This window comes from Phyllostomus hastatus, unplaced genomic scaffold (genome assembly GCF_019186645.2).
Source record: "Phyllostomus hastatus isolate PE091 unplaced genomic scaffold, TTU_PhHast_1.1 phas_scaffold_39, whole genome shotgun sequence".
Taxonomy (NCBI): domain Eukaryota; kingdom Metazoa; phylum Chordata; class Mammalia; order Chiroptera; family Phyllostomidae; genus Phyllostomus; species Phyllostomus hastatus.
The window spans coordinates 33,898,559-33,926,213 of NW_025334028.1; the positions used below are offsets into that span (position 1 = coordinate 33,898,559).

Sequence of the window (27,655 nt, forward strand, 5' to 3'; positions counted from 1 at the left end):
AAATTTTTTTTGCAGTGGGTGAATGGTTAAAATTGTAGTACATCCATATTGTGGAATACTACCCAGACTCAGAAGGAAGTAATTATTGGTGTGTGCAACAAGTTGGGTGGACCTCAAGGGTATTAAGCTCAAATTCCCAAAAGGACACATACTCTGTGCTTTCATTTAGAGCACAGATGATAGAATAAAAGTTGGGAAATGGGTGGGCTGTGGGGGAGAGCTCAAGATAAGATGGGAAACTTTCAGTCATTCTTACAAAGAGAGGTGGAGAATGGAGGGGATCAAAAGATAGTGTTAATAGTTGAAGAAAGCATATACATAAGTGTATTACTTAAAATTACATGAACCACCGTAAATGTATTGGGAGAAGGAAGGATCAGTGAGAGCAAAAAATGCCCAAAATGTGAACCTGCAGTTGAAGAAGAAAATGTCAATGGTATGTTCCTTTAAAATTACATTAACTAAGAGTGACACGGTTATATTGGGAGGAGGAATTCAAAGTAGCAAGAAATGAGTAGATAATATCCAAAATGGACAAATGAAAATCTGTGCTGTCTCATGGCATACCTGACCACATCAGAGAACTTGGAACTTGGCTGGTTCCAGCTGAGGCGTGCTGTGAGTATGAGATACACATTGACGTTTAAAGTATACAAACTGAAATATCCCATCGTATTTTTTTGCATTGATGAAAATGATATTATTTTAGACATGTTGGGTTAAATAAATCATTGTGAAAGTAATTTCACCTGTTTTTACTTTTTAAAATGTGGCTAATAGAAAATTTGCAGTTACATGTGTGGCTTGTATTGTATTTCTCTTGGACAGTGATTTTCAACCTTTTTCATCTCATGGTACACATAAACCAATCCCTAAAATTCTGTGGTGCACCAAAATATATTTTACTGATCTGACAAAAATATGTATATTTTTGGTTTATTCATACTAATTGTTGTGTTGGCTGTTGTCATTTTTTTTTATTCGACAATTTAAAGGAAAAGAGGTCAGTGCCCCTGACTAACAAGGTCAGGTACTGCAGGTTTTAAAAATTCTTGTGCCACACCAGTTGAAATTTGCTGCTCTGCAATCTGTAGTCTAGGACATGCAGTTAGAATTGGTTCCCTTGGGGAGTAGGCTGAGCCTGGGGAAAGTTGGTCAAGGAAGAGTTGTTTTGTATTTTAAGCTTTTCATTGCTATTTGATTTTTAAAACATCTTAATGAAATTTGATTAAAAAATTACCTCTTTAACAAAGGCCATGGTCTCTATTTTAAAACATTAATTTGTCGTATTCTAAATTACGTAGTAAACGTTAACCTTAGTAAGGAAGTTTGGAATTAAAAGTAGCTATTGTCTTGTTCACTCCTTTTTCTTCATTTTAGTTTGCTATAATCAGAAATAAAGTATACTTGTTTTTCCTGCTTTTGTCTAGCTTACTGCAGGAGTGACCAGGATATCACCTTGTGGAAGTAATGCCCACAGAAAGCGGGAGCTGTTCAGCTGCGCGCCAAGCAAAACAGAAACGCAAATCTCATAGCCTTTCTATACGAAGAACTAACAGCTCGGAGCAGGAGAGGACGGGTATACCAAGAGAAATGTTGGAAGGACAAGTAAGTTAGTGCTGAGAATGTTTGTAATATTCCAGAAATAACCAAATATACAAGGCCTCTAACGTAGAGAAAAGTGTGGGTTACCAAAGAAAAGCCAAAACCAAAACAAACCTAACAGGGCCCCCCCTCAGATATAAAGTTACTGTCAAATACAGCAACCCACAGAGTGACAGGATTCAATTTCCAAGTTAATGTTTTTATAGTACATAATAATAATAAACAAGTGGGTGGACAGTTTAGATCAGTTTTTCTTTGTGCTATTCTACGGTGTAGTTTTTATTCTACAGTGCCAGTTTTGGTTGTCTGAGACAATACTAAGAAACGTTGATATGTGAGACAAACATCAATTGGTTGCCTCCCGAATACTTCCAGACTGGGGATCATTTGCACCTGAACCAGGGATCAAACTCAAAGACTAGGCGTGTGCCCCTACTGGGATTTGAACTCACAACCCTTTGGTTATGAGTCAATGCTTCAGCCAACTGAGCCACACTGGCCAGGGCATATCTTTTTTTAATTGTTAGATTTCCTTACATCTCTAGCAGTGAAAATTCTACAACTTTTGTTAGCACCTCCTAGCATGAACTCCCATATGAGGTACATGCATTCTTCTCTTGGCTTTCTGAGTGCCTTCCCTCCATTGTGATGTAGCACAAGTGGGGTAATTGCATTTCAGGGTAACCCTTTGTGAAGGCCTTTAAGATTTTTCTGACCTGCACAGCCTAGCACTGCTTTTCAGCCCTCATCATGGTGTCTCCAGTGTTCCTTGGAAGGCGCCTACCTGTCAATGAGTGCAGTATCCTGGATGGCTGGTGTGAGGTGCTTTGCCTCGTTCAGCAGTGGGAGGATGGTAGTGATGGTGTGGGGTGCACGCAGTTGGCATGGTGGGTGTAAGTAGAGGGGTCTGAGCGTATAGGTGGTTGGTTACCAGTCGGTTTGAGTTGAACAGTAGGTCATCTCTGCATGAGGTTACCGTCCTGTTCTTTGAGTTGTTGGGGAGAAGTATCAGTAGTGAAGATTAATGTAAAGGAACGACAGTAAGTTAAACTCTAGATTCATGAGTTGGAAGTAGTTTAGAAAGCAGTGCTTAGCACAGGAATGGGAGGTCTGTAGTTGCAGAGGGCTCCTGAATCTGTGCACATGGATCACTGATGGGTCCTGTGTGCAGGTTCATGCTGCTGTGGTAAAATGCAAATCCCTTTATGCGCTTTACTGAATCAGTAGCTTTTCTGTCATGAGTTTTCTCAAGGGATACTGGAAGTTCAGCTCCTCAGTTCAGGGTCTGTGAAGTCAAAGGCACTAGGAGAGTTGTTAGGAAAGGTCAGTGGGAGGTCTTTTCAGGAGTGCTCACTCAGCCCCGCTTGCCTTCTGGTAGAAAAGTTCTCATTTCACTGCATGTTGTTTTGTGATTGTCTTTATTTTATCAAGTGATGTTAATGGTGACATTAGTTTTGTCATTACAACTACATTTTATATTAAGAGGTGTTTACTATTTAAGTAAATGTAACGTTTCAGTGGCCGAATAAGGATCTAAATGTTATGGGTGTAGGTGAGTTAAAATTGATACACGTAAGAGGAGATTTGGCCTTGGGAATCAGAAACGCTTCCCAAGGGGAAGCTAGCTGAGGGGGACTAGCTGAATGTGGGGTTGGGGAAGGACATGGCATGGAAAGGGAAGAGACTATGCAAAGGCCACAAGGTGGGGCAGACTGTATCAAACAACTGTGATGGTTTAGTTTATTTTTCATTGTTACTCTTAAGTTTTTATTTTTTTCATTTTTTAAAAGATTTTATTTATTTACTTTAGAGGGGAAGGGAGTGAGAAAAAGAGGAAGGGAAACAAGTGAGAGATACATTGATATTTTGCCTCTTTCATGCCCCCAACCAGGGACCTGGGCTGCAACCCAGGCATGTGCCCTGCCTGGGAATTGAACCAGCAACCTTTCAGTATTCAGGCTGTAGTTCAGGCCACTGAGTGACACCAGCCAGGGCTAAGGTCCCCCCCCCCCCCCCATATGTTTTATTGATATTTTAGATGGGAATTGAGAGAGGCTGCATTAACCAATTCTACCAGATTCAGCTTGTAAACAAGTGACTTCACATATGTTTTCAAGTATCTTGTAAAATTTACTTGAGCATTCTGTGATTACTTCAAAACATGCTGCCAAAATGCTTATGTCATTAGAGATCATTTTGCCTTAAATTCTTTTATCAAGTGATGTTAATGGTAACATCTTAGTTTTAATGTCACCATTAATATTAGGGTGACAAGAAATTAATGTGAGAAGGAATTTAATAAACGTTATATGTATCTTTTTATTTGCAACTCATTAGATATCAAAAAGTTTGTGCTGTATATAAATTTGAAAAATCACTTAGAAAATTATACTGATAGCAGTTAAGTACTAAAACATTATTTTAGAAATATTGCAATATTTAGTAAGAATTTTGTTTGAAAATTCTCTAATGCTGGGATGGGGTCACATAGAAAATACTAGACTACACAGACCAGGGGTGTCCAACATTTTGGTGTGTCTGCACCACACTGGAAGAAGAGTTGTGTTGTCTTGGGCCACAAATTAAATATATTACAACATGCAATCACAAAACAGTCTTAGCATTTTTAAGTGAATTTACAGTTTGTGCTGGGCTGCATTCATAGCCATCCTGAGATGCATGTGGCCTGCGGGCTGCAGGTTGGACGCACCTGATTGCAGACCATGTCCTCGGGATTAGAGCAGAATGTAGACTGTGTTAGTCTCCCTGTTATTAGCAGTGTCTGGAAGGTAAATGCTTGTCAACACAGTTGGTACCTTGGACACTGCTTACTTGTTTATACCTAAAAATTCAGGTGAGATGTTGCTTCTTCCACTGACTTCTCATAGGGTTTAGATGGGACTGATGTGTGCAGAGCATGTGCTGTGGCATGCAGGCACCAACAGCTTACTGGGACTTACATGGTAATGTTTTCATTTAACTGACACATGTTTTGCTTTTACAGGTGAAAATTTTTCTTTTTTCTATCTTCTCAGTAATCTTTTAGGTATTACAGAGAGTAATAGAAAATATTTTGCTTGAAGCAACAGTGGACATGAGGACTATGTGAGGCACATTTTCTATTAGTACATAACATTAAAATTAATTTATAATACTCTGTGATAGAACTGAAAGGCTATTTCTAATATTTATGAGAACTGCATACCCTCTCTATAAATTTGGAAGTTTTTAAATAAAGTACACGTATTTCCTCCCTTATAAAAAGAAAAATTATGTTGTTCTGAAGAAGTGCTTATTCTTATCCTAAGTAACCATTCATACAATTTGATTTTAATTTTATCTATAGAAATTTGAAACTTTAAGTTCTTTAAGTATTTTATGTATAAGAAATGAAACATGTAAAGAGATAAGATGAGCTTAAGATAATTGACTTTTTAAAAAAATTCTCACCTGAGGACATGCTTATTGATTTTTTTTTTTAAGATTTTATTTATTTTTAGAGAGGGAAGGGAGGGAGGGAGAGAGAGAGAAACATCAATGTGCGGTTGCTGGGGGCCGTGGCCTGCAACCCAGACATGTGCCCTGACTGGGAATCAAACCTGCGATGCTTTGGTTTGCAGCCTGCACTCAATTCACTGAGCTACGCCAGCCAGGGCTGATTTTTTTTTTTTTTTTAAGAGAGAGGGGAAGGGAAGGAGATGGAGAGAAATGTCGATGTCAGAGAAAACATGGATCTGCCTCTCGTACATACCTTGATGGGAACTGAACCACAACCTAGGTGTGTGCCTTGACTGGGAATTCAACCCATGACCTTTCAGTTTACAGGATGACACTCTAACCAACTGAGCCATATTGGCCAGGGCAAGAAAATTCATTTTTGAAAATGTATATTGGGACTTGGTGTCAGAGTGTCTCATTCATTCATGCATTTTGAACAAATCTTCCTTTTCTGCAGGATTCTAAACTGCCTTCCTCAGTTCGCAGTACACTTTTGGAACTGTTTGGTCAAATAGAAAGAGAATTTGAAAACCTTTATATTGAAAACTTAGAATGTGAGTATCTCCTGTCTTAATATACTTTTATAACTTTTCACTTAAAAATCTTTGTGAGTCATATTGATGTTTGGATATTCACCACTATATTTGTTTTTTTAATGTATTTTATTTGTTATGCTTTTATAGTTGTCCCAACTCTTTCCCCTTTTCCCCTCCACCCAGCATCCCCCATTCCTTCTGGCAATTTCTCCCCCTCCTTAGTTCATGTCCATGGATCATGCATGTAAGTTCTTTGGCTACTCATTTTCGGTACTGTTCTTAACAACCCCAAGGGTATTCTTTACCTACCAATTTGTACATCTTAATGCCTGAACCTTTCCCCCAGCCTCCCCCCTTCCCATTCCGACTGATAACCCTCCAAATGATCTCCATATCTGTGATTCTGTTTCTGCTCTGCTTTTTCGCTTAGTTTGTTTTTTGTATTTAATTGTTGGTAGTTGTGAATTTATTGTTCTTTTAATGTTCATAGTTTTGATCTTTTTCTTAAATAAGTCCCTTTAACATTTCATGGAAGAATGGTTTGTGGTGATGAACTCCTTTAGCTTTATCTTGTCTGGGAAGCACTTCATCTGTTCTTCATTCTGAATGATAGCTTTGTTGGACAGAGTAATCTATCTAGATTGTGGGTCCTTGCTTTTCATCACTTTTAGTGCTTCTTGCCAGTCCCTTCTGGCTTGTAAAGTTTCTTTTGAGAAATCAGCTGACAGTCTTATGGGAACTCCCCTGTAGGTAACTCTCTGCTTTTCTCTTTGTACTTTTAAGATTCTCTGTTTATCTTTAACCTTTGACATTTTAATTATGATGTGTCTTGGTATGATCTTCTTTGTGTCCATCTTGTTTGGGACTTCGAGCTTCTTGGACTTGTATGTCTGTTTTCTTCACCAAATTAGGGAAGGTTTTTTTTTTTTCATTATTTTTTCAAAGAAGTTTTCAATTTCTTGCTGCATCGCTTCTCCTTCCAGCACCCCTATGATTTGAATGTTGGTATGTTTGAAGTTGTCCCAGACTCTCCTTATACTGTCCTCAATTTTTTGGATTCTTTTTTCTTCTTGCTGTTCTGATTGAATGTTTTTTTCTCCCTTATGTCCCAAATCATTGATTTGATTCTTGGCTTCATCCTCTCCATTGCCGATTCTCTAAATTTTTCTTTATTTCACTTAGTGCACAGGTGACAAACACAAGGCCCACAGGCTGAATCTGGCCCTCAATGTTGTTTTATCTGGCCCGGCACCTTGTTTCTACCCAGTGGCAGCACTGAGCTCTTGCCTAACTGTTAAGTAGTAGTTATGTTTATACAGTCCTAAAATTACATTTGGCCGTTTGAGGGCAACCATGAGGCTGATGTGGCCCCTGGTGAAAATGAGTTTGTCACCCCTGACTTAGTGTAACCTTCATTTCTGCCTGGGTGTACCCAGTGAGTTCCTTGTGTATCCTTAAAGCTAGTGTTTTGAACTCTGCATCTGATAGCTTATCTCCTTTTTGTTTAGTTCTTTTCCTGGAGTTTTGTTCTGTTCTTTGATTTGTTCTGTTCTTTGTCTCCTCATTTTGGCAGCCTCCCTGTGTTTGTTTCTATGTATTAGGCAGAGCTGCCTTGACTCCCTGTCTTAGTAGCAGGTCTAAGGTAGAAAAATGTTCTTGTAAGTTGGATGTGGCAGAGCCTTAGGCAGTCATCAGGGTGGGGCACCCCTTGCAAACCAGGTTGATGGAGTCTCAGATATTGTGCTACTGCTCTGTGTCTCTGTGTGGGGAAGGACTCAGGAACAATGGCTGCTGCTTGGCCTCTGGAGTTTTGTCTGGGAGGAAGCTGTTCCATGGCACTCGCCCTGATGTCATATACTTCAATTTTCCCCCCTATGCCACTGGTGCCCTTCAAGCTGCTGCCCTGGTGCTGGAGCCCAGCAGAAGTGAATCTGAGTAAGCCCTAAGTCCACTGTGAGCCCTTTCAGAAGAGACGCCTGAGCATCCTATTGTTTCTTCTGCTGCCCCAACCCTCACTGGTTGTACAACCAGAAGTTATGGGGACTTATCTTTCCAGCACTGGGACCCTGGGCTGGGTGGTCTGGGGTGGTGCTAGGATCCCTCACTCCTGAGATCTCTCTCCTGATTTTAATCCACTGCACATGGATATAGGACCAGCCTGTTCTGTGTCTCCACATCTCTGCCCCACCACCCATCTGAATGAATGTGACTTTTTTAATTCCTTGGTTGTCAGACTTTCATACAGCTTGATTTTCTGTTGGTTCTGGGTAATAATTGTTTTGTAGTTTAGTTGTAATTTTTGCTGTGATTGTGCGAGGAGGTGAGTCATGTTTACCTGTGCCTCTACCTTGACCAGAAGCCCTGTTTTATGCTGCTATATTAAGTTTAGTGGCTTAGAATAACACAAGTTATTATCTTACAGCACTGCAGACTAAAATCACACACGGGTAGAGCTGTATTTGTTCTGGAGGTATGAGAAGGAATCTTCTCCTGCTTGTTTGGATTGTGGCAGATTTCAGTTACTTGCAGTGAAGACAGTGGTCCCACCTTCTTGCTGGCATTCCCAGTGTCTAGAACTTGCCCCATTCCTTTGCTTGAAGCCCTTCCTCCCTCCTTCGCCAGTGTCAGGCAGTCCTACTAGTGCGTCTCTGATCCCCTCCTATGGGTGTGTGAAAGGATCGGCTGCCTGGGTCATGATTCCAAAAGTCAAATACTAATAAATAGCTTTTGCACTGTTAATATGGAGATAGTAAGAAGACATTATGTGTTTTTTAGAAAACTCACCTTCCCTAAAAGCCTGGTCATAGAAATGTAAACAATGTAAAGGAATCTACCATTCCAGTTGTCATACTTTATATATGTCATTTGTGTATTCTAAGATCACACATAACCTGTCAGTCTACCTGGGAACGGTCACTAAGTATATCAACAGTTACATTTGAGCTTTTGGCAAGTTGGACTGAGCAAGAGTAATTTGGAACAGGTTTTACATCCTATTTAGAACAAATCACTAGTATTCCTTTAAATAACAGGTTACAATAGAAAGATATTGCCTGAAAGTTATCCTTTCACTTTGGTTCATTTTTAGGTTTTATTTGTAATTTACATAGTTATTTGATTCATTTGCTTATAGTGCAGTTCTGCCACAATGTTTTAAAGCACAAGACATCTATTTCTTCAACATCTGCATTTTTCAAGTCTGATTACTACATCTTTTGTAGGCAGAAGTTCTTAAATATTAAAAAAATAATAAGGGGGTAGAACTGCTAAAAATGCAGGTATCTATAACTATAGTGGTACTAGGTGGGAAGGAAATAGTGAGAGAAGGGAATAAAACAAACACATGCAAATACTGTGGTTCAAGTCTTTGGATCCTTGAAGTAGACCACCTTGTCTGTAGGGTTTTTTTTTTATTTTAAAGATTATTTATTTTTAGTCAGAGGGAAATGGAGGGAGAGAGGGAGAGAAACATCAGTGTGTGGTTGCTTCTCACGTGCCCCCTATTAGGGACCTGGCCTGTAACCCTAGCATGTGCCCTGACTGGGAATCGAACTGGTGACCGTTTGTTTCACAGACCAGCGCTCAATCCACTGAGTCAGTGGGCTTATCTGTAGTTTTTTTAAAAAAAATTATTCCCCTAAACATACAAAACAGTATTGAATATAAACTGTAATTAAAAAATATTTTTTAATTAAAAATATTTATTTTAGAAGCAGTGCCTTCATTTCCTTAAAGCAGTGATTTTCAACCTTTTTTTTTAATCTCATAGCACACATAAACTAATTACTAAAATTCTTTGGCACACCAAAAAATATATTTTTTGCCAGTCTGACAAAAAAATAGGTATAATTTTGATTCATTCATATTGGGCAGCTATTGTTGTGTTGGCTGTTGTCATTTTTTAATTTAACAGTGTAAAGGAAAAGAGGCCAGTGGTCCTCACTAAATAGGTATGAAAATTACTGCTTAAAAAAATCAGGCAGTGTACAAAGTGAAGATATCTGCCATTACTGTATCTGTTGACCCATCTCACTCTGCAAAGGAAAACATTTGCTACATTTTTTCTTCTAGTGATTTTTTTATTAAAAATTTTAAAAAATTCTCACCTGAGGATGGAGATATATATATAATTGATTTTAGAGAGAGAGGAAGGTGGGGGGAAGAGAGAAAAAGAAAGAGAAACGTCAGTTGCCTCTCATACATGCCCCGACAGGGGATTGAACCTGCAACCTAGGTATAAGTATGTGCCCTGAGCAGGGATTGAACCTGCAACATTTTGGTGTATGGGATGATGCTCCAACCAACTGAGCAACCTGGGAAGGGCCCTAGTGACAATTTTTATGGACTTAATCTACTTCTGTTTTTTGCTCTGTCAATTTTAGTCCATGTGCAGTCATACTTTGCTGTGAAATGTTAGGAAATGACATGTCCTTTATCCCTCACTGCTTCATTACTTTGCGGGTTTTGTTATTTTACAGGGTTTATGTTTACAAAATTAGGTTTTTCATGCCTTATAAGTTGATTCCAAAAATTGAATGCTAATAAACAGTTTTTACATTATTAACATGTTTTCACTCTATAACTAAGTGGTATACTTGGGCCAGTAGTGAAGAGATTGTAATCCTATGTCATTTAAACTTTGACATTGGAAAATTTAATGTTTTAATATTGGGTTTTCCTTATTAAGTCCATCTTGAAAATTTACAGAGGGCAAAATTATTCCAACTTTTTCTAAAATGAAAATTAAGTACCATATATACTAGATCTGATTTAAGTTTTTTTCTTTTGTTTTTAAATTAAGTATCAAGAGTTGTATGGACCTGAGTGTTGTTGAGTTTCCATTGTGATCTAAGGCTTTGTTTTCTGTGAATTTGTGCAGTTTGTTCAAGAAAAACTATAGGGTTACCGATGACTAAAGCTGGAGGTTCAGTGGCTTCTTGCTGCCTGTAGAGTTGAAATTGCTCAGACAGGATTTGTTCAGGGCTTTTAGTGCTTGGCCTTTTTTCTAACTGATATCATTTGTACTTTCACCCAGATGACTGGCCTCCCTGTAGCCGGAACAGATCTTGTGTAAGCCTGGAGGCAGTGTGGTAGGCATATGCCCTTAGAGCTGGGTGAATCTGTAGCCAGGCAAGGTCCAAATCATGGCCTCCATAGGCCATGTCCTTGGATGAGTCTTTTCCTCTAGCTGACTTCTTTTTTCATCTGTACAGGGTGGATAACAGTGGGATAACAGCACACGTACAAAGCACAGCCATGTCCACTTCTCTCCTCAGTCTCTCTACTCATTCTGTTTTTTATAGCTAACGTCCTTCCTCTTCATTCTTTTCTGTTCCCATACACTTCTACTTCTATTCACTTTTCATAGCTTTCCATCAGTTTTCAATCTTTATATGTAATCCTCACTTGGTGATCTAAGGTACCATGCAGTGATGGTTTTTTTTTTTTTTTTTATGTTTTTTTCCCCCCTTGATTTCAGTGTTCTCAGCTAGACTGTAAATACTACATTGAGTTTTGGACAATATCAGGATAGTGTTTTTAAATATATAGAATGAAGTAGAAAGGAAAGGAACTAAATTGAAATCTAAGAGCTCTGTTGGATGAGAACCCTGATAATGTCTATCATGTCTTCTCTGTGTAGGAATAGCATTGGAGTTTCTGTTTTTGGAATGATGTCCTGAGTTTTTTTGAGAACTCAGTAAACTGTGATCTTGTTTATAGGATGTTATTCATGTCTTTGTTTACACAATGCCAATGTGTAATATTTTATGTGCTCAAGTTTTGGAAGTGGTTGGTATAGTTAAACATAAAAAGTACATACTTTACTTTTTTGAAAAATTTTTTTATTTCCAGTGCGTAGAGAAATTGAGACTCTTAATGAGCGTTTAGCTGCGGAAGGACAAGTGATTGATGGGGCAGAGCTGAGTAAGGGCCAACTGAAAACTAAAGGTAAGGGGGATGCTTGTGAAGGGTGCCCTGCAGAATACATGGGGAGGGAATTTGGAATTTAATGTTGGACATGATTCACTTGACTTTTTGTGGTCAGCATTACTTGAATCCTTAATTTCTCTGTGGACATAGAGGAAAGAGGGAGGTACCTGGGAGCTCAGGCTCCTCTTCCCGCCCTGCTGTTGTCTGTCCCATGTTTGCATGCACAGGCAGACCGGCTCAGTTGTGTTGTTTTCCCATGCGGAATTGGGGTCAGTCACATTAATGTCTGCCTTCTGTCTCTGCTCTGAAGTTTGTGGCTTTTTGGTCATATGACTGTATTGGTTGTTGATTCTCTGTCTTGGCAGCCAGTCACAGTACCAGCCAGCTTTCTCAGAAGCTGAAGACCACTTACAAGGCCTCCACCAGCAAGGTATGCAAGGTGCTGGCTCTCGGGCCAGCCATGTGGTACGTAAGGTGGGCACATGTGTACTCTGGTTGCGTAGTTTTCAATTAGAAATGTGTGATAGGATATAAAATAAACTGGTGTTTAGGAAAATTCAATTTTTAGAAGGAGTATCGTTGTTAAGTGACTATATATATATAGACACCTAGGTACTAATACTTGTGAGATTAACACATTATGCATCATTAAATATGTCTTTTTTGAGGCAAAATACATTCTGTATTATTACATTGCTTGATATAGATACTCTGAATTTGGAGAAAGCTAATAAGTGGGTATAAAGCAGTGAAAAATAAGATCTGACCTATAGCTACATTTTAGTTCACCTTCTCTAATTTTCCAATTATGATCAGGAAGTGAAGGTCTGTTTCCAAGGCAAATGGGGACATTTGTAGTATTTTTCTTTTTCTTTTTAAAAAGTTTTTACTTATTTATAGAGAGGGGGGAAGAGAGGGAGAAAGAAGGGAGAGAAACATTGATTGGTTGCCTTTCTCATGCCCTCAACTGGGGACCTGGCCTGCAAACCCAGGCATGTGCCCTGACTAGGAATTGAACCAGTGCCCCTTTGGTTTGTAGGCTGGCACTCAGTCTACTGAGCCACACCAGTCAGGGCTATAATGTAAGGTGTTGAATGCCAAATTTTCTGATAATTTCTGAAGTAGAGGGAGAAAAGATTATATAAAATTATCACTTACCATGAGTAGTAAAAAGTAAGATTGGGGCAAAGGTAAAGGTATGTGTACAATAACACTTTGCTTTAAAAAAATTAGAAATATTTAAAGACCAGTCATTTTGATGATTAGAAATTCATTCGAATTTATGAGAAGCACATGAGTAATGTGCTTTATAGCATTGTGCACAATGTATGTACCTATCTTAAAGAATAACAATGAAAATATGTGACATTATTTGAAAATTCGAGAAGTGATCTGATAACAGAATGTATTCTGATTTATGCCATGCATATCTGGATAATAGAGCTAATACAATGCAGCAGGCAGATGCTGTGATCTGAGTTTATCACTTCCTCTTCCTGACTCAGCAGGTAGGTAGGTAGTATGGTTGGTGACATAGAGAAAAACTGAAGTTCATTGAGCAAACCAGGAGAGGCCTGCCCTCCCTGGGTGGCTGATAACCATCTCTAATGCCTCCTGGGAGGGAGGCAGGCAGGCACGAGAGTCTTACTGGTAAATCACTTGAAAGAAACTTACGAAAATGTTCACACTTGGATTTCATTCAAGTAGTATAGATTATACCTCAGTTATAATGATAGGATGGCAGGTGTAAGTGTCCACTCATTGCTTCATTCTGCTGCTTTTCTGTCGTGAATGTTCCCTTGCATAGTTCATGGGGGCTTCTTGGAAATTGTGGCTAAGTCAACACTTTTAAGAACAAAAAAGGTCAAGAAATGGCCACCATATAATGGGCATTAGGAACCAGTACCTTTAGCAATGTGTTAATGTTCATGAACTGTCTATAAGCTTCTTTCAAAATTCCACCAGAAACGTGGTTTTTGTGAGCCAGTGCCCCTCAGTCCTTACTGTTCCCATGAGGTCAGTGACTGATTTGGCCTCCAGTAGTTCATGTCTCATAATCATACAGTCTGTGTGAGAAATGGCAGACTTGGAAAATTAAACTTGCTACCACTTATGGTGGGGGTAGGCTGTGCATGTTTTTTAATTTCCTTCTTTCTAAATGTTACATTATTTAATACATGAATGGAACCTGTGCAGCAAAAGCATGTTTCCATGTGGAGGGGGATAGTCTTTTAGGTTAACTATGATACAAACTTTCAGAAAGAAGAAGATGGTAATGATGATGGGTTTGGGATTGATCAGAGATCCTTTTGTAATCCCATATATGTTTAAGCTGAGTCAGATGGAACCTGTGTACAGCATTGGTGAGAGTGCGTCTCTTTATACATTTGTTTAGTCGCCTACTGTGTCAGGAATAACTTGGTGCTCACACCCGAGTTCATGAAACAGTGGGTTGTGTTTCCACTAAGAATGGACTGAGACACCTTTTTAGGACTTTGCTAAATCAGTTTAAAACAGATGTGTAATGCCACCGATTTTTTTCTTTTTCACTTGATTTTACAGTTTTAGTCTTTTTAAAAAGATTTTTATTATTTATTTTTAGATAAAGGGGAAGGGAGGGAGAAAGAAAGGGGAAAAAATATTAGTGTGTGGTTGTCTCCCAAGTATCCCCCACTGGGGACCTGGCCTACAACCTAGCAGGTGCTTTGACTGGGGATCAAACCTGTAACTCTTTAGTTTGCAGGCCAGCACTCAGTCCACTGAGCTACACCAGCCAGGGCCAATTTTAGTCTTCTGATTAATCTACATTGTTCTGGCTTAAAAGCTAAAAAGCCATTCTTACATCTAAGAACAGTTTAAAATTCAGACTCTGAAGAGTTCTTGTGTTTAATTCTTGTCTTCCTCAGACACTTCCTACTTTCCTCATAAGGAAAGAGAGAGTTCTTTGCTGTGAGTGTCATACTAGATGGTCCCACACCATCCTGTGGCCTGTGTGGTGCTCAGGTCTATTCCCGTTACTTTGTGTGTTGTTTACACCGGGCTGCTATCAGTGCCCTGTCCCATCTCTTTGCATGGTGTAGTCCTTGAGCACATGTTCAACAAGCAATTCCGAACAGACTTCTATTCAGAGGGGCCCTCTTTGGTTTCTCCCCACCTTGGGTTGTTTTCCTCTTAATAACAGGTGGTTAGTATCGGTTATCAAAAGCAAAAAGAAAACAAAAGTCTGCAGTAATAAAAGTGATTAGTGTTAAAAGTTTGGGGTATACCTTCCAGAATTTGGAAATTTTGTCTTATGATTTGGATTTTTGGAAGAGTACCTTGCAACACACAAATAGGCTTTTCTTCCATCGTAGGACATGCTTATTGGAAGTAGGGGATTTTGGGGGTGGGTGGTCTTCTGGGGCCTTAGTAAGGACTTCATTCTTGTTTTGTGGTATCCAGCCAGACGAGTTCCACTGTTTGCACTTATGTTGTGTTCCTTTAATGTTTTAAATAGTCTATTTAATGATTTATGCATTTTTAAGACATCTTTTTTAACTTAAAAATGTTTGCTCAGTAAATTGTCTTCTTCCTATCACAATTTTAGATTGTCTCCAGCTTCAAGGCTACCACGTCGAGGGCTGTGTGCCAGCTTGTGAAGGAATACATTGGCCACAGGGATGGCATCTGGGATGTCAGTGTGGCGAGAACACAACCTGTGGTCCTGGGGACTGCATCTGCTGGTGAGTCCAAAGCTCACCCTGACACTTGTCATGCATAGTGCACAGCAGCTGGTTCGCATGACTGACCTTCGAGTGTAGATAGCAGAGTGAGCCTGGGAGCAAACATGTGTCTGAGTAGTCATTCAGACGAGGCACTCAGCCTTGACTTAGCACTTAGTTCAGATGTCCCTGTTAGGTCTTGTGAACCTCGTGGGTATGATGCCATGTCTGTCTCCATGGGACATAGCCAGCTGTGCTAAGGAATCACTTTTAGAGGCAGCGGAAGGTAGAGTGTCATTTAAATATATTAGGTATTTTTTTAATTGGCTTTCTTGTTATTCATAGCTAACTGTATGTCAACATTTCACATTTTTCCCACTTGTGAGATTTGGCTGAGGGAAGTGCTATGTGGTACTTCTGCAGGGGGCTGCTGTCCCGGGATCTAGGGGAGTAATGCCGCTGCCACCCTGAGTTTGCCTGTGGGACTCACAGGGTGGGTGATAGAGAGACCCATCTTTGCTCACTAAAGAAGGGGCATTTTTGAAAGCTAATTAATACTCCTTAGATAAAAACTGCTAAAATTAAAAATAGTGTTTATTTGTTGGAAATAACTTTTCTAGCTGTGACAAGTTACTTACCAGACTCTGTCTTTTCACGTGGCAATAAAAAATATAAAACTATTTAGAATAATTGAGACTTTTATTTCCTTGTTTAAAATTCTGTTCGTTTATGAGCACCCCAGAATTTTTTATGGAAATTACAACTAATAAAGAAGAATAGAAAGATCCTTTTCTTATGACTGACATCTCATTTGGGTAATTGGTATTTATTTTTCAGATTTTCCTATTAGGTCTACTTTTTATCTTTTTGTCATGCCCTTAAGTGGAAAGGTCTAAAGGAATATTTATTAAATATCAAATAATTTAGAACTGTATTTGGATGTTGTTTGCATTTGAATATCATATGTTGTTCTGAAAAGTTTTAATATTTCATACACACAAAAATGAACCCAGGTTGTAAATGACCTTTGTATTTAAGTCACCAGTGGGGTATAGTCAGTGTAACAGTGAACCAGGAGCTCAGGACCCTGGTTTTCCACTTGCTCATAAATGACCCTAGTCAAGTCACCAGCTTCTTCCATTGTTTTGGAAGAGTTGAATTACAGAGTGGTATAATCAGAATCATGGCAACATAACTTCTCATTTTTAGAATATTTGTCTTACTCTTTCATTAAAAAGACCATGTAGCTAGCAGTGGCTCAGTTCATTTGTTTTACTTTGCAGATCACACGGCTTTGCTGTGGAGCATTGAGACAGGGAGGTGCCTTGTCAAGTACACGGGCCACGTGGGGTCAGGTGAGCGCCATGTCATCAACTGGTCTCCAGACGGGAGGTTTGCTGAGTTGGTGTTGGGACAGTGAGGCATTCTCATAGACAGACACTATGCATCTAAGTATGGGTTTCACAAAGGGAAAGCTCAGCTCCCTAAACAACATCAGATAGGAGTTGTCTGTGTTTTATTTAGTGTTGCACAGAAAGGCACAAATAGATAGTTTTGAAATGGAAATATGTGTGTTATTTATCAAAAATTACGTATTCACTCTAGAGATTTGCTTTCCCATGTTCAGGCCCAAGGCAGGGCTCTGGCTGTCCTAGGCCCTTGCCAGCCCTTAGTGCCATAGTTAACATAGCAGCTCTTCCATGCCTTTTCTGTGTACCCTGTGTACCCAGGTGTTCTGACCAGATATCACCCACTCTTGTCCCTGCTCCCTTTGTAGGTCCTTCCATTTGGAATGCATAATATCCAGGGTTCTGTCAAGTGGTCCCTGGCTCACTGCCCCTTACCAGCCCTTGTCACCCCCTGAACCCTTGTAGACAAACTTCTAGGTGGCATCTGCCTTTTGTTTCTAGAGTTAGGGGTGTCCCCATCTACCAACTTGTCAAGAAACTGAGCCTGTTTATTGCTGGACTGAGGAGGTGAAGGTGAGGGTGGGAGGGGCCTGATGTGCAGTGAGCTTGTTCAGTCCTGCCCCTGGGGCTCGGGATGCTCACATGTATGGTCATGTCATATGGTGTGTGCTCCATGTGGGCCAGTTCATGGTGGTCAACATGAGCAGAAACCTCCAAACAGTCTCCAGAGTGTGTGCTCCCTCCCTTTGCTTCTGTTCCACCAGCAGTGCAGGCAAGTTCTGGCTCTTCCACATTCTCTCCAGCAGTGGGTCTTACTGAAATTGGGAGCATTCATACTATTTGCCTGTCAGGAGTGTGGTGATGGTCTAAGCATCACAGTTAATTGTTCCACCAGCTTCTCTTACAGTTACCTGTTGTCTAGAGTTAACAGTAAAACAGCATCTTTTAGTTCATTAAAAAAATATAATTCTAGTGGCAGCACTAATGGAATTCTCACTAAGAGAACTTGTTGAAGTCTGTTAAAACTTCCTTACATTCCATTTATGGGCCCTGCATCTCTTTTCAGGTATGGGTGTGAGGGCTGGCTTCCCCAGGGGACTGGACAACAGGGCTCTGAGAGCTGGGAAGGAGAGCATGGCCTAGGTCCACTTGGGCCTACACTGTACTCTGCAGATTATCTTTAACTCTTGATGCTTTCCCTATGGATAAAAAGAAATGGAGTGTAACCCTGGCTGGGTGTAGCTCAGTGGATTGAGCGCGGGTTGCCAACCAAAGGGTCGCCAGTTTGATTCCCAGTCAGGGCACATGCCTGGGTTGCAGGTCAGGTCCCCCGTTCGGGCCATGTGAGAGGCAACTACATATTGATATTTCTCTCCCTCTCTTCCCCCGTCTCTAAAAATGAATAAATAGAGTTAAAAAAAAAAGAAATGGATTGTTAATATTCTTTTTCCATGTGTACTGTGCTTTAGCAGTTTGATAGCTGATGTTGAGTATTTTTATTGTATCTTGGTTCTCTGTAATGTACATATTTTTTTACAGTTTAACTGACTAGGAGGATCTAATATTGAACTACCATAGTTCTTTTAGGGTTTAAATTTAACTGCAATATATGCTGTAGCTATAATAGGTATTAATGATGTTTTATTTTAAACCTGTTTGTGTAATATTTTTGTTTTGCAGTAAATTCTATAAAATTCCATCCATCAGAGCAGTTGGCTCTCACTGGTATGTTGATTTATTTTCTTTATTGAATAAAGTGACTGATACTCTTAAAACAGCTGTAATCATTCTCTTATCAGGAGCATCAGGATTATCCATGTCTTGTACAAAAGTTAGACGGTTTTTAGTAGGCGTTTTTTGAATTACATAAGAAATAAGGGAAAAAATACATTGAGTAGTACTTCTTTTAACCAGTAATGGATGGTAAATTACATGAGCTTTACCTTTTTGTGAGATTAACATTGTTCTAGGATCTTCTTGGAGACTTTTTATGAAGACTTCATGTTTGCACACTTTCCCTTCTTGTGCCATGAAGATCCTCAGCAGATTGTGACTCAGTTTTCTGAGGCCCGTTATTCTGCTGAGTTCCTAATTCTGTGTGCACCTCAAATACAGAAATGAGAAAATAGTAGTTCCAAGTCACAGCAGTCTGCAGAGCCTGTGTTCTTATTCTTTTCTAGGTAGTTCTCCTAAACTGTGGTAGCTTGTGTTTGTCATATTTTACATAGTGGTTTTAAAAACAACAATAATGAAGTACCTTCATTATTATATTGAGACGTTTTCCTATTAAATCCAACAGCTGTAGTCCACTGTTGGTGTTTTGGGACACTGAGAGTAATCTTGAAGGATAAGTGCTTGGATGGAACAGAGATCAGCAGTCTTTGTCAAGGACTAGAAGTAACTGTTTTCATCTTTGAGGACCACAGGGTCTGTGTCATAACTGCTCAGCTCTGTGTTAGTGGGGAAGCTGCAAAGACACAGATGAATGGACATGGCTGTGTGCAGGAAGCATTATTTACAAAATGGGTGGTTGCCTGGATTTGGCCCCTGGGCAAAATTTTGCTGACCCTGGGATAAAAGGACAAAAGCAGTTCTAATTGGTTGCTTTTACATGTGAGTGGAATACAATGGGCAAGTTAGTTTGAGAGTCATAGGCCTGACCACAGTAGCTCGTTGATACCTGAAAAAACATTTTGGGAATAAGGTAGGTGAGGAGTTTAAACTTTATTAAATCAACCGTTCATTTTGTGGAAGAGGGAAGATGGAGGGAGACTAATGACAACCAGAGATTGGAAAGGAGGTATTGAAATCAACGGACAACTCAGAAGGGAGCTGATGGAAACTGAAACAGATAACAGTAGTGGGCTAGAGAGGGGAGTGCAAGATGGGGCGTTGGTCATGATGCTGATTCTAAGAGAGATTGGCAAGTCAGGCAATAGGTGCATTTAACACCTGAGAAAGGTACCACCATCTGCACATGGTCACTTCCTTGAATAAGCTCTGCAGCCACAAGGCGAGGTGGGATTCAACCAAAGACAAAGTGGGATTCAGCTGGTTCTCCTGTGAGGGTGGGTGGAGACGATGGATACTCCTGGGACCTTTCTGGGCTTTCAGCTGTCCTCTGTCTTTCTGTTTTCAAGTCCAAGCATCACCTTGGAGATTTGGCTGGTGAGGTCTTAGTACTTATGGGTGCCTGGCAGATCATGAGGTCCATCAGCGTTGAGTGGTAGGACCATTCATTTGTGTGTTGCTCACTTTTCTGAAATAACCTCAGAACCTATTATAGGCACAAGTGAGAGTATAACTGGGTTTCAGTTTACTTAGGTATTTGGAGAATAAAACCTGTTCGTATATTTTCTCTGACCCCTCACAGCTTTCCACACTAAAATGAAAAAGGGAACATTTTTTTAAAGTAATTATCTTAATTTTGTGCCTTTACCTTTTCTCAATAGCCTTATGTATTTTCAGAAATAAATACTTGAGTGAATGTGCTTCAAGAAGTGAATAATGGTCACTAAGTTAACACAAGTCTGATGATGCCAAAAGCCTTTCAAAAGGTACTTTTTACGTATGGCATGCACTTTGGGTAATTTTTCCCCAATTTCTCTCTTCAGCTTCTGGAGATCAGACTGCTCACATTTGGAGATACGCAGTTCAGCTGCCGACACCCCAGCCTGTGGCTGATACTAGTGTAAGCAGCACATTTTCTTACCCTGAAAATGCATCCTGGGGTATGTTGGTGGGGTTCTGGATGTCTGCAAATCTCAGGATAACTTGCTGTCATATGGACTGAATGTTTGTGTCTCCCAACATTCAGAGGTTGAAGCTATAATTCTGTGTGACTATGTTTGGATATAGGGCCTCTAAGGAAAAAATGAAGGTGAAATGGGGTCATAGAGTAGCACCCCGATCCTACAGGATCAGTGCCTTTATAAGAAAAGATACCAAAGAGTTCCTGAGCTTTTTCTGTCCCCGGATACAACTGGGAGAGGTCATGTGAGGACATGATGAGAAGGCAGTATCCACATGCCGGGAAGAAAGCCCTCTCCAGAAACCATATCCACTGCCCCTTGATCTTGGCCACCCAGTCTTGCTGCTTTGTGTTGGCAATGTGAGCAGATTAAGGTGGAGTCTAAGAAGTACCTTACTTTATATATGCATGTGCTTGCTTTAACCTCCCTCTCACAAATATTAAACACTTACCTTTCTTTTAAATTTATGAATAGGTTGCATTTCTTAATGTTTTATGTACTTGATTTTGGACAACTTTCTAAAATCAGTGGCATGTGTAGTATTTTTATGTAGGTAAAGGTTTTTTTTCAATTTAAATTATATTTTATTGTTTATGCTGTTACAGTTGTCACAATTTTGCCCTTTGTGTAGAGCCCCCCCCCCCCCCCAATTCCCTCAGGCATCCCCCCACTGTGTCCATGTTCATGGATCATGCATATGTATTTTTTGGCTACTGTATTCCCTGTGCTGTACTTTGATCCCCAATGACTGTTCTGTAACAACCAATTTGTACTTCTTAATCCCTTTTTGCCCATCCCCCTGACACTCCTCCCATCTGGCAACCACCAAAATGTTCTCTGTATCTATGATTCTGTTTCTATTCTGCTTGTTTGTTTATTTTGTTTTTTAAATTCAATTGTTGATAGGTATGTACTTATTACCATTTTACTGTTTATATTTCTGATCTTCTTAAAGAAACCCTTTAACATTTCATATAAAAATGATTTGGTGATGATGAACTTGTTTTTTCTTGTCTGGGAAGCTCATTATTTGTTCTTCGATTCTAAATGATAGTTTTACTGTGTAGAGTAATCTTGGTTGTAGGTCCTTGCTTTTCATCATTTTGAATATTTTTTGACAATCCCGTCTAGCCTGCAAAATTTCTTTTGAGAAATCAGCTGGTTTCTTATGGGAACTCCCTTGTAGATAACTAATGGCTTTTCTCTTGCTTCTTTTAAGATCCTCTCTTTATCGTTAACCCTTGGCATTTTAATTATGATGTGTCTTGGTGTAGGCCTCTTTGGATTCATCTTATTTGGGACTTTTTGTGCTTCTTGGATTTGTATGTCTACTTCCTTTACCAGGTTAGGGAAGTTCTCTTTCATTATTTTTTTAAATAGGTTTCTAATTTCTTGCTCTTTCTTTTCTCCTTCAGGACCCCCATGATGTGAATTTTGGTACGCCTGAAGTTGCCCCAGAGACTTCTTATGCTATCCTCATTTTTTTTATTCTTTTTTTCTTTTTGCTGTTCTGATTGGGTGTTTTTTGCTTTCATGTATTCTAAATCACTGATCTGATTCTTGGCTCCATCCCCTCTACTCTTGGTTCCTTATAAATTGTTCTTCATTTCAGTTAGTGTGTCCTTCATTGCTGATTGGTTCTCCTTTTATGGTTTCCATGCTCTTTTTTTGTGTTGTTGAAGTTTTCATTTAGTTCATTGAGCATCCTTATAACCAGTGTTTTGACTTCTGCATCTAACACACTGCTTATCTCCATTTTGTTTAGTTCTCCCTCTCTAATTTTGCTCCATTCCTTCTTTTGAGCCATGCTTCTTTGTCACATTTTGGTAACATCCCTGTGTTTGTATGTATTAGGTAGAGCCGATACTACTCTCTGGCTTGGTAGAATGTCCTAATGTAGTAGGTGTCCAGTGGCACTATCACCCAAGTTGGCAATCAAGGTGCACCCACTGTGTGGGTTGTGTACACCCCCCTCCTTCAGCTGAGCCTTGACTGCTATTGATAGGTCAATAGGAGGGATTTACCCAGGCAGATCAGCTGCAAGGACTGGTAGCGACCACTGACCACCAACCTCTAATCAGTCACCATGGACGATTAGTTGTGCAGGGGCCCACTCCACAGATCAGGACTTTCTTCAGCAGTGCTCTGGTGCCTGCTGAGTTTGCCCCTTGAGTGTGTTGCTTATGGAGGTTGGGTGGGTGGTGATGCTCCGATGTGGTCTGTAACTGTCCACTGGGTGTTCAGGCTCTGGAGCCTCCTGGGAGGTGCAGGCCAAGGTCAGCCACCCTCTGTGTTCTGTCTGGGGCCACCAAAATAAGCTACAAAGCAGTCTGCAGTTGACTGCTACTTGTGCTGGGCTTGGAGGTACCTAACTGAGTCTAAGTGAACTAAGGCCAGCTGCGTTACTGCTAGTTCCAGGCCTGGGGGCCCCTTACCAATAGGCATGGGGTACACCGAGGCCAGATGCTGTTTGTTTGAGAGAATTTTGGAAAATATGAAGCATGAGCCAAGATAAGCCATTTGTATGGAAAAGCCACTGGAAACAGTCTGGGTGGACTTAAATGTTGGGTTGAGCAGCGCATGGTGGAACAAACTGTGGCACCTGCCTGTTGGCTATGTCATGGGGAGGGCTCAGAAAAGGAACAGTTGCCTCTGCCTGCACTTCTGTGTGGGAGAGTGCTGCTTCTCAGCTCTTGTCCTGATGTCAGACAATTCACTTCTCCCCATATGTCTCTGATGCCTTTCAGGCTGCTGCTCCTGTGCTGGAGCTTGGGAGTGAGTCTGAATAAGTCTGTGTGTGGACCGTTTAGGAAGAACTGAGAACTTAGCAGTTTGTCTTCCACAGCCTCAATCTCTGCTGGTTTTTAAAGTCAGAAATTATAAGGACTTATCTGCCTGGCACTGGAACCTGGGGCTAGGGGGCCTGGTGTGGGGCTGGGTCACCTTGCTCCCGAGATATCTCTCCTCATTTTTGTCTGCCACACATTCGTATGGGACCAGCTTGTTCTGTATCTCCACCCCTCCTACCAGACTGGATATAGTTTATTCTTTAATTCTGTGGTTGTAGGACTTCCATTCAGCTTGATTTCTGACATTTCAAAATGATGGTTGTTCTGTATTTGGTTGTAATTTTGATGTGGTTTTGTGAGGAGGCGAGCTGTGTTTATCTAAGCCATCATCTTTGGCTTGCAGGTAAAGTTTCAATGTAGGGAACAATAGAGTTTACATACTGAGAAAAAGAATGAATTAATAGATTAAACCATAAATCCTTCAATTACTGTTTGTCTCATAATATTGGATACTGTTTATAATCACTCAGAGACCTTAATTGTCCTTTTGAGTGAAATGATCTGGCTTTTTGCTGTCTTATCCTCACTTGTGGTGATGATCCCTTTCCTTGCCCTGCCGATAGCAAGCAGAGAGGTCAGTGATGTCATGCAGTCAGTGTAAAGATGAAGTTTCAGCTCACGTTTGGTCATAATTTCTGGTTGATGATTGGTAACCTTCTAGTTTAGATGTTTCTGCCTCTGAAAATTCCTTTACATTTTAAGCATTGTTCTATTTGGGAATGGGTTAAGTAATTAATGAATTCCAGTGATGAGTAAGAGTGAGTTTAGAGGTCTTATTAACAGCTCATTTTTATTTTTAAAGATTTTATTTATTTACTTTTAGAGAGATGTGAAGGGAGGGAGAATGAGAGGGAGAGAAACATCAGTATGTGAGAGATACATCAGTCAGTTGCCTCTTGCACACACCTAACTGGAGACCTGGCCTGCAACCCAGGATGTGCCCTGGCTGGGAATTGAACCTGAGACCTTTCGGTTTGCAGGCCAGTGCCAAATCCACTGAGCCATACCAGCCGGGGCAAACAGCTCATTTTTAATTGAGTGTATTGTGTACTTTATTTTAACACAGTTTTTGCTCATGTGGAATTACCAAATTATTTATTATGTGTCGTACTTAACAGGCTCATTCATTGAAGAGATAAGCATTGGGTTTTGATGGAGGACAGGGCAGAGATAAGGGTGGGATTAATGCTCAGAAAGGTAAAAAAGTCAGTTAACACTGTGTGGTTACCGCCCCCCCACCAATAAATAAGAAAATATCAGTCTTGTTAGAGGAGAAAATTATGTATGCTACTTACATTTAAAAAACTTAATAATTTACTTAGAATTTAAATTGACTTTTTCTCCTTTATGGTTTTGTTTACATTAGAAACAGGTTTTTTCATGTGTGGATTTTTTGCCTCAGGATTTGAGGCCCTTGGGGGAAGCCCAGACTGAACTAGAGAGGAGCCTTCATCACAGCGTGTGACTGGAACCGCTTCAGCGCTCTGCCAGGCAGGGTTCTGTGTGGCCTTTGCTTATGAGGACTGGATTACTCCCCTTTGTAGTTGTCACTCAGTGCACACACGGATCTTTGATTGAGGGCCACTTGAGTTCTTAAGCTTCTGCTGGATTCCTTAGCAGTTCTCCTAGAATCTCAAAAAGCCTCTAGTCTGTGAAGATCATTTTGGATCAGTTCAGCTTTTGGACAGAGGCTTTCTCCTTTTCATTGGCATCCATGATGTTAATAAAGAAATATTTGGATGATATTGTGTAAACAGTTTTAGATTGCCTGTTATATCACTCTGTCATACTAGTTGTATGATGCTGAGTAAGTAATTTAACTTAGGTGAATTTTCTCCATTTGAAAGTGAAAATCGACGTGAGTTACATATGGGCTCCCAATGGCCCCTGCTACATGAGAACATGTGATTCAGGGACTTGTGGTTTTGTGGACAACGTGTTCAGTAGTTACTTAGTATGAAATACTTACTAGGTAGTTCTTGGACATTTCCGTTCAAACGTCATTGGCAGTAAAAATGACTAAAGTTAAATAGATTAATTATCTCTAAGACAGTGGCAAAAAAAGTGTCTTACCCTTCCATGTCCTGCCCTTTGCCAATTTAGGGTTAAAGATTTGACAATTATCCTTTTATATTTATTACATGTGTGTTTTAAATATCTTTTAATTCCTGCTGTAGTTTGTGCAACAAGATCACTTCTGTAAATGTTGCGACTGACCTTTCAAATGTGGATCCTGATAAGTAGGGCTTTTTACATGGGAGCTCCAGGCCGTTCTTTTGTACCACTGTGCCTTCCTGCACCCAAGTTCTCCACTGCACTGTTCCAAGACCACATTGCACATGACCCTCCCCACTCCTATGGGAAAGGTTGCTCCTTTGGGTGCCCACTTGTTTCTCCTTCCATTAGAATAGCTAGTGAAGAGCCCATTAGCTCACTCTGCAGGTCTGGGTGTAATTGTGAACAGGACCGTCACTTTGATACTCTAGGACTGTCACTTTGACACTCTTCCCTTCAGTTACCTCCCCTCCTCCATTTTCCATCTAATACATACGTCTTCCTGGTTCTGGCTCCTGAATAATTTTTGGATCATTTCTGTCTCCCTGTGACACCCAACCTGAGGTCTCTGCAGAGTGTCCCCACTTGGTGCCCCTGTTCTGCACTTCCCACAGAGCTGTCCACACCCCCTACTTGCCAGTCCAGGAGTTAGCAAAGATGCAGGAGTCTCCCAGGAGCAGCTGTGGGGGTGAGAAGCCCCGTTGCCTAGGAACCAGAGCCCGGCTGCAGCATCTCCATTGGATTGTAATAGTGACTGTTGTTTCTCCTGCCTACATGCTGTTTACCTTGCAGGGAATGGTTTACCTTGAGCATGTTGCATTCCATGGGAACACATCTGTCTTTTTTGCTGTCACCATCCCTAGTCCAGATCACTAAGTAGTCTCCTGACTAGTTTCCCTATCTCAGATCTGACCACTCTTGTCCAGCCTCTTCTCTGTGAAATTGGGAGTGGTCTTCATAGCGTTGTGTCTCTGTGAGTCACTCAATGAGCCCTTGAAAACCTAATTTAGTCTCAGTTTGTGTCCCTTCCCTGCTTCAGCTCCTGGATGGGCTTGCTGCCCTGACTCGCCACCTTTTCGCTCTCTGCTGACCCTTCCCCTAGATCTCTCCCCTCACACCACTCCTCATCCTGCAGGAACCTGTCAGTGTCACAGACTGCCTGCATTTGCCTTTCTAGCATTTAGCATTATATGAAATAGATAATTTTGTGTAAGCATTTATGTTTAACTTTCCCATTAGATTCTGAGTCCTTTCTCTGGACAGGTCTATTTGTGGTCACATTGGGCAGGCCCTCTGTCCTACCTGCACTGATCAGTGAGCGCCCCGTGACTGGCCTCACCGCCAGGCGACTCTGGGCTGTGACACTCCCCACCACACTTCCCCAGGCTGCAACTCTGCCAAATTTCGGGTGACATCCTCACATTCTCCCTTTTGCATATTTTCACTGGCCTCCTTATTTCTTGTGTTGTCCCCAGCAGCACGCAGACATGGCACAGTAGCAGTCCCCATAATCCACCTGAGCCTTGTGCTGTATTTCACCTGGAGCCACATGGTATTGGTTTCTTACGCAAACCTCAGACTTGTCACTGGCACTCCTTTGCCTCTCTTGACACACTTCTCTAGAGTAAGCGGTGTCCCAGCTGGACCTGTTTCTCATGAGCATCCCATCCATGTCGCCTACCTGCAGGCATTTTCACTTGCTCCTTGGGCTTCTCTCTCCATCTCACATCTTGTGTGCTTCTCTTATTTTCTCTCTCCTTGAGTCTCATTGGCTGGGTCACCTCCTCTTCCCAATGATTCCTCATCTCTGACACTTTACCCTCTCACTTACGTGTGGGTCACCTGCCCACTCTCTCTCCTCTGTGTGAGTCACCTCCTTACTCTGTCACGTGTGTGGGCCACCTCTACCCTCTGACCTGTTTTCCTCCCCCAGTACTCTCAGCTGACCTCAGACCCATGGTTTTAAGGACCATCCCTTGCTGCTGATCCCCCAGTTTGCACAGTGTCCCTGACTTTAACTTTAGATTCCTATAGACATCTAACTACTTACTCAATTTCTACTTGGATGTCTTATAAACATTGCAAAACTTACGTGTCCAAAATTGAGCTCTGGATGTTCCCACAACCCATTCCTTCTCTTTTGTTCCCTGTCTCAACCTTTATTCTTCACCCTGTTTATCAATTTGGGTTGCTGTAACAAAGCACTCCTAAGGGGGCAGCTTAAATTTTTTAAAATTGATTTTTAGAGAGGGAAGAAGGGGGAAAAGAGAAACATCGATTTGTTGTTCCTCTTATTTATGCATTCTTTGGCTGTTTCTT

At 40.7% G+C, this 27,655-nt stretch overlaps 1 protein-coding gene across 3 annotated transcripts in view; it reads left to right on the forward strand.

The window, feature by feature from the left end:
* WDR37 (WD repeat domain 37) overlaps positions 1-27,655 on the forward strand; it is a 67,209-nt gene that overhangs the window by 14,897 nt on the left and 24,657 nt on the right. For all 3 annotated transcript variants that reach the window (XM_045820219.1, XM_045820220.1, XM_045820218.1), the window contains exons 2-9: positions 1,431-1,608; positions 5,561-5,657; positions 11,493-11,588; positions 11,936-12,000; positions 15,157-15,292; positions 16,555-16,626; positions 18,361-18,405; positions 20,295-20,371. In XM_045820219.1, the coding sequence (XP_045676175.1) occupies positions 1,471-1,608; positions 5,561-5,657; positions 11,493-11,588; positions 11,936-12,000; positions 15,157-15,292; positions 16,555-16,626; positions 18,361-18,405; positions 20,295-20,371 (726 nt within the window). In that variant the 5' untranslated portion in view covers positions 1,431-1,470. The remainder of the gene's footprint in view (positions 1-1,430; positions 1,609-5,560; positions 5,658-11,492; positions 11,589-11,935; positions 12,001-15,156; positions 15,293-16,554; positions 16,627-18,360; positions 18,406-20,294; positions 20,372-27,655) is intronic.